Here is a 7,201-nt window from a genome sequence, read left to right on the forward strand (position 1 = left end):
TTTGAAGCCATGCTATTAGATTCATATTTAAAACTGTTGTTAAACTACAATAAATTCAATTTTTCTATATGAAGTGTCCCTTATTTCTAGTAATGCCTGTTTATCTTAGAGCCTATTTTTAGTTATTTTGCGTAGTTATCATTTGTCCATCCTTTTACTTTCAACTTTTCTGAATTCTTGTTTTAGCTGTATCTCTTCTAAACAGTTATATCAGTTATTTGTGCTATGTAACAAAAAGAAAGTGTTCAAATGTTTAAAGTTAACACTTAAAAACGGACTTTTGGACTCAGAGGGAGAGGGAGAGGGTAGGATGATTTGGGAGAATGGCATTCTAACATGTATACTATCATGTAAGAATCGAATCGCCAGTCTATGTCTGATGCAGGATACAGCATGCTTGGGGCTGGTGCACGGGGATGATCCAGAGAGATGTTATGGGGAGGGAGGTGGGAGGGGGGTTCATGTTTAGGAACGCATGTAAGAATTAAAGATTTTAAAATTTAAAAAAAATTGACAAAAAAAATAATAAAATAAAACCTGCAATTTACACACACACACACACACACACACACACACACACACACACACACACACACACACACAAGTAATCCAAAATCCAAAGAAATCAGAAATAAAATTAGAACATTTTGAGTAACGAAAGACCCATTTAAAGAAAAAATTATAATTTTAAAGTATATGCTTAAAAGGCTGAAAATTAATAAGCTAAACATCTCCGGCAGTTAGAAAAGGAACAGCAAATAGATAAAGAAGAAATAATAAAGGTGAAAAATGAAACAGGACAGAATCAGTATAGCCAAAAGTTGGTTTTGTTTTGAAAAGACTAGTCAAAAATATCAGTTAACCTTTGGTGAGGCTGATAAAAATGTAAGAGAGAAGGCACAATTTATTAGTACTAAGAATGAAAATGGCAGTGTCACTACAGATTCTGCAGACATTAGGAGGATAATAGGAGGCTATTATGAACAGCTTTTTGTAATGAAAATTTAGATAACATAGCCAAAGTCCCATAAAAATAAAACTTATCCAAACTGACTTAAGAATAGAAACCAAGATATTGAATCATTAAAATTTTCCTAAAAAGAGAACTCCAGGCCCAAATGGCCTCACTGACAAATTCTATCAAACATTTAAGAAATATTTCCAATGTTAGATGAATTCTACCAGCAAACAGAAAAAGAGGCTATTTATATTAACTCAGTTTACAAAACCAGGATAGCCCTTGATATAAAAACCCAATATGGAGAGTATATTTTAAAAATTATGGACTAATTTAACTCATAAAGATGCAAAAATCCTGAACAAAACATTAGGAAAAGGAATCCAACAATACAGAAAAGGGTCACTGTATCATGATGCAAACTGTTTTCTAGGAATGCCACATTAACAGATTAGTGGAGAAACATCAAGATCACCTTAATAGATGCAGAATGAGTGTGTGATAAAATTCAACCAATATCCATGGTAAGTACTCTTAGAAAACTAGGCATAAACGGGAACTTTGATCTAATAGAGATCTAATTTAAAAAACCTGTAGCATACATCATAGTAGAACATTGAAAATTTTCCCTTTGAGGTCAGGCATATGACAAAGATGTCCACTATCATCGTTTCTATTCAACACTATACTCAAAGGGTTCAGCCAGTGTCATAAGGTAAGGACAAGAAATAAAAGTAGAAAGATTTAAAAGGAAGAAACAAAACTGTATAGAGTATGATTTGGTATGTAGAAAATCTAAAAGAAAGTAGACATAAACTATTAATGCAAGTTTAGCAAAGTTGCCAGATACAAAATCATTACACACACACACACACATACAAAATAAACAGCACTTCTACAGACCAGCTCTAAACATAACATGAAGAATCTTTTGAGATACCACATACAATAGTATCAACTTCCTAGGAACAGACTAGACCAGACATGCATGATTTTTTCCATGAAGCTGCAGATTTTTATTGAGAGAACTGATTAAGCCAAATAATCAACGTAACAATATGCATGGCTTCAGCTTGTCTTCTTTTTAACTTCTCACTGTCCATCACCTAAAACATAAATGTAACAGTGGTACGTTACTTAGAAATTTACTTAGATAATAAAAAAGGTACACAAGACACTACAGTTTGGGTTTTATAAGATGAAACTAAAACCAGAACCCTGACTACTGCACATGCTTCCATGCTAATGAACATTTTCAGGCATATGAGCACTAATTTTTTTTAATGTATCATTCTTTTTGGTGGTGTGAAGAAACAGATTAATCAAGCTCAGAACAGATTAAATCCTACTATCCTATTTAACGAAAATTTAAGGAACGAGCAAAAACTGCCAGTGATTTCAGTTAAAATAAAATTAACCAAAAACTTTGAGAAGTAAAACAATCAAGCAAACCCAGTGTTATTCAAATACATTTACTTCATGTATCCTTCTAATTATATATATATATATATATATGTATGTTAAAATAATAATGTCATACTTGGAACTTTTCAAAGAGAAGGCAAAGAATAGCATTCCATTTGGTTCATCTCTTTTATATGAAAGTATTTTATTAATTTAGCTCAACCATTATATAGCCTATATAAAGTAAGGTGGCATTTTGTTCCATTCACACCTGTTGTCCTGGAATAAGTAGTCACGGCACTCCCTTTAACTCTCAAGGGTACCCCGGTTTGGATGATAAAAATTAGATGGTCATACTAGTTTTAAGCCATGGCCATGACAGATGACATTAAAATAGGAAGGAAAATACTACCATTTCTCAGCAAGGCTCACAATTAAAAAAAAAAAAAAAACAGCAAACCAACCTAGAAAAGCAGAAACATACACATCTATATTTTTTGGCATTTAAAAGACAATGATTTTTGAGAAAAATCTGGAAAATTAAAAAAAAATACTATTGTATTGCCTAGATATCCAATTAGCACTGGAATATGTTAATTTATGTACTTTAAGAAGTATCTGATAACTTGCCTTGGGTTTAAAAGGACTTCCACTCCAAAGTAATAATACTTTCTTTCATGTTTTATAATTCAACAACATGGACCTGACAATTTATTTTTTTCCTCATACAGTGTTTTGTGTCTGAACTACTTTTCAAATAATCTCTATATGTACAACTTGTTATTAAAGTATAATAATATTGCAGAAAACAACCATTCCACAACTTGCATTCTTAATAGACAAATATACCTCCTTCCGGAATTTTAGCAGGCACTACATTAGGTGGAATCTTCCCTTTCACATCAGGGCCATCTCCAAGCTCACCCTCAACCTTTTCCACATCCAGTTCCTGGCGGGAACCTTCCAATTCAGGTTCTGATATAAATAGAGAGTTATTACTATAAGTGGCAAACTATAAATTAATGCTATTAAATAAAGCACTGGAGGTTAGCATTACCCTAAATGTGATACATAAAAATGTAATGAGCACTAAAGATTTTTGCTATAAAGTGAAGTTATATTGTCCATATGTTATCTCTTCTATGAATCTTTTTTCTAAAACTGTTTAAAACAAACTTAGTTGTCTCCTTTGTAACCTATATACACATCTATTATTGCACTCTTTAGATCAGCTACTGTTTACATGAATTTCTCTGACAAGATTGTGAACTCAAGGCAGAAATCATTCTTATTTGTATTTATATCCTCAGCACCCAGGTTATTACCTGCCACCAAGAAGCCTCATAAATGAGTGGGGGGAGGGGGAAGTCTTTAAAAATAAGACAAACCCAAACTGAAGAACATTTTATGAAAACAACTGGTTTTGGCCTTTAAAAGATGTTAATCATGAAAGACAAATACTGAGGTATGCTTCCAGGTTAAAGGAGTACAAAAAGAGATGGCAACTAAATGCAATGGGTAGTCTTGGGCTGGATCCTGGGTCAGGAAAAAAATAATGCTATAAAGAACATTACTAGGCCAACTGACAAAACTGGTTATTACTAGGCTAACTGACTACATATTTTTTTCTCAGTGTTAAATTCCTGATTTGATCCCTGTATTGGGTTACACAGGAGAATATCCCTGTTTTTAGGAGATACTTACTGAATTACAGAGTAAAGAGCTGTATTTGAAATTTACTCTTAAATGGTTTGGCAATAATAATATGTATATTAATACCTAAAGCAAGGATAGTATATGGCAAAATATTAGCAATTGCTGAATTAAGGTAAAGAGGATACAGAAGTACACTGTGCCTTCTTACAACTTTTCTGTACTTTTTAAAACTTTTCTAAGTAAAAAGTTAAGAAAATATGTGACAACTAGATTATGGTTCAGGAAGACAAAAATATTGAAGACTTTTAATAGCAACTACAATAGGGTTTCACATTTCTTATTTCTCTGCATTATAAATTTGAATTACAATCTAAGAGCTAACCAAAATATATCTAGTTTTGCTTAAACTTTTGATTCAATGACTTCAGAAGCCCTGAAAACAACATTCCAAAAAGATCAAGTTTAACTAGTAAAATAGGGTATAATTTTGTCAAAATTTATTGTTGCTTCCTTTGATTTGCCAATTTAGGGCCTTGGCAAGAAATACATTTCCCAAGCATGCCAAATTAAAACACAGGTGAGTAAAATGCTGAAGGAGGGAAAACTTATCACAGAGAGGGACTGCAGTCAGCTGAAAAATATATCTTTTCCTTACCAAACAGGTTTCCAGCCAATTTTCAGGGAACCCTTTATACCTGTCACTAGTAAAACATCATAAATGAAATACAAATTGTCCTTCCATGCCCTTTACCTTGAACCACAGACGCTCCTCCTTCTTTCTCCTGTCCAGGTTCCACGTCTACATTCTTAGCTGGTGGTTCCTTGCGCTGAGATTTTTTGCCACCTAGTTTCCGGGCCTTGGGGGGAGAGTAGGGGCAAATAAAAAGTACTGTTATTAATACTACGGCAAGAGAAAACACAAATACACATGCTACATGGAGATAACTAATCAATAATCTGAAGAGGCTTTTTCTGTTTCTATGTAAGTAGTCTTAACAAAGTTACTCTTCCTATAGAGAAAATACTCTAAGAAAGGAGTTATCTACAAGGACCAGTAATTCTGGAAACCATCTTCATCTTTTCTAGACTGTGTGTTATTTATTAATAACCACAATAGAGAAGTCATAGGGACGATTTCCAGGCTCATACCAATATACATATCCAGGCAATACCAGAACATAAGTCTCCTTGCTCAATATCTCAGTCATGAGATTCATCACTCAACTATTCTCAGCAAGATAGCCCTTTGTACAACAGATCTATATTGGTTAAACTTAAAAATTTTTCTTTTATTAATTTCTGCTAATGGAAGTAAGATATCAAAGCACTTACAGCCACAGTTTCAGCAGTATCAGACGATTCTTGACCATCTCCCCTTCCTCTAGATCTTGATCTTACTCGTGCACTCATATTTCACACTGAAAGTAGAAAACGGTGAACTGGAGAATGTAGTTAATTTTAAAAGACTATACTGGACTATTACCAAGCTGGTTGGAAATTCTTTTTTATTACAATATAATGTTATTAATAACATCAAATAAGGCTGTCTGCAAACCCCTTTGTTTCTCTCACAGCCAATTTGGCAGAGAAAGGACCTTCAAGTACTTGATATAAAAAAAAGGCATGACCTTACTAAAGAAATTCGATCTCACTCTCTAACCCTTGAATATGGAAAGATTTTGTAATATACGGCCACGTCCAGCTCCCCATTTCCAACTCTGGATTCTGTGCTGTCGTCAGTGTCAGGGCCTCCAGGACCCAGGTACTTCAAATAGCACCCTCAAGACTCGACCCTTCATCTGATCCCCTACCCTCCTCTGTGCACCGCCCTCTCTCCCACCACCAGGACAAGAGGTATGGCGGCCACAAAACCTGTAAGGTGAAAGATGACGACTTAAGGGCCTTCCTCCACAGAGGCCACAGAGCGCACCGCCCAACCCGCCCGAAGCCCAGTGGCTCCCTCTCACACTCACGCACACTTAAACTCCAGAGGGACAGATCTGTAGACCTACCTGGCGAGTCTCAACCAGGTAGAAAGAACCCAGACGCGACCCGCAGAGCTCGGCACTCAGAACGCTTTGCGCACACTTCACGCCAAGGGCCAACTGGAAAGTGAGCAACCCTGTGCATGCGCACTCTCTCCTGTGAGCCGTGTGGGCCACACCCTTGCTCCGCCCCGCCCCGCCCCGCCCCGCCCCGCCCCCCCGGCCCCCCGCCCCGCCCCCCCAACACTCCCTGATGGGTGCTCTGTCAGCAGTTCCAGTGCCTCCAGGACCCAAATACAGCAAATAACACCCCCATGACTAGCCCCACGTTCATCTGACCCCCTGCTCTCTGCCGCCCACCCCTTCCTCCTCCCTGCCTCCCATCCCCCATTCCCACCCACCACCACCCCTCTCCTACCCCACTCCACCCGACTCCCCCACCACTAGGACAAGAGCTATGGCGGCCGCAACACTTGTGAGGAGAAAGACGACGACCTCGAGGACCTTCCTCCTCAAGAGACTAAAGACCACACCGCCTGGCCAGTTTAAAGCCCGCTGGCTCCCCCTCAGATGCACGCACACTTAAACTCCAGATAGGACTGATCTGTGGACCTACCTGGTGAGTCTCAGCCAGGTAGAAAGAATCCAGATGCTAAAACATAACCCGCAAAGCTCGGCACCCAGACCGTGTTGCACACGCTTCAACCGCGAGGGCCGACGGGAAGGCACGCAACCCTGGGCCTGCGCACTCTGTCTCCCGTGAGCCGCGTGGGCTGGTTCCCCCGTCTCCAAAAGGATGACTCCCAAATATGTGTTCTGTTGCCAGTTCTGGTGCTTCTAGGGCTCAGATATCTCAAGTAATGCCCCCAAGACTCGCTTTACTTTCAACTGCCTCTCTCCCCTCTGTGGCCCACCGTTCTCCCTTGCTCTGCCCCACTGCAAAGGGCCATAGCCGCGATGCCTGGTAAAGAGAACAATGACGACCCCCGAGGATCTTCCTCCTGGGAAGCCAGGTATTGCACCCACCCACCCAGATCCCCCTTGCTCACAGTCACTCATTAATATCTGTTCACAAACCAAGTGTGACAGCAGAGCACCTGGTGGAGAATCAGAAAGGGAATGAAAATCTACCTGCCTTTCGTTGCCGCCGAAACAGGACCTCTGCAGAGTCACCACCACCTGCCAAGCCCAAGCCTCG

General features: G+C 38.6%; 1 protein-coding gene across 1 annotated transcript; it reads right to left on the reverse strand.

The window, feature by feature from the left end:
* Nucleotides 1-1,953: 1,953 nt before the first annotated feature.
* On the reverse strand, nt 1,954-6,141 carry PAGE4 (PAGE family member 4). Its single transcript, XM_005700736.2, has 5 exons — nt 6,031-6,141; nt 5,351-5,436; nt 4,770-4,875; nt 3,212-3,337; nt 1,954-2,064 (listed from the first exon to the last, which is right to left on the reverse strand). The coding sequence occupies exons 2-5, from the start codon at nt 5,426-5,428 to the stop codon at nt 2,051-2,053; spliced, it is 324 nt and encodes a 107-aa protein (XP_005700793.2). The 5' UTR covers nt 5,429-5,436; nt 6,031-6,141; the 3' UTR covers nt 1,954-2,050.
* Nucleotides 6,142-7,201: the final 1,060 nt, after the last annotated feature.

The sequence above is a fragment of the Capra hircus genome (genome assembly GCF_001704415.2).
Source record: "Capra hircus breed San Clemente chromosome X unlocalized genomic scaffold, ASM170441v1, whole genome shotgun sequence".
Classification (NCBI taxonomy): domain Eukaryota; kingdom Metazoa; phylum Chordata; class Mammalia; order Artiodactyla; family Bovidae; genus Capra; species Capra hircus.

Bases quoted from the DNA above. Each gene is read 5' to 3' on its own strand.
- PAGE4 (XM_005700736.2), bottom strand. From the start codon at position 5,428: ATGAGTGCACGAGTAAGATCAAGATCTAGAGGAAGGGGAGATGGTCAA. The intron at 4,876-5,350 runs GTAAGTGCTTTG...TCTCCCCCCAAG, and splicing joins ATACTGCTGAAACTGTGGCT to GCCCGGAAACTAGGTGGCAA. The intron at 3,338-4,769 runs GTAAAGGGCATG...TATTTATATCAG, and splicing joins AGGAGCGTCTGTGGTTCAAG to AACCTGAATTGGAAGGTTCC.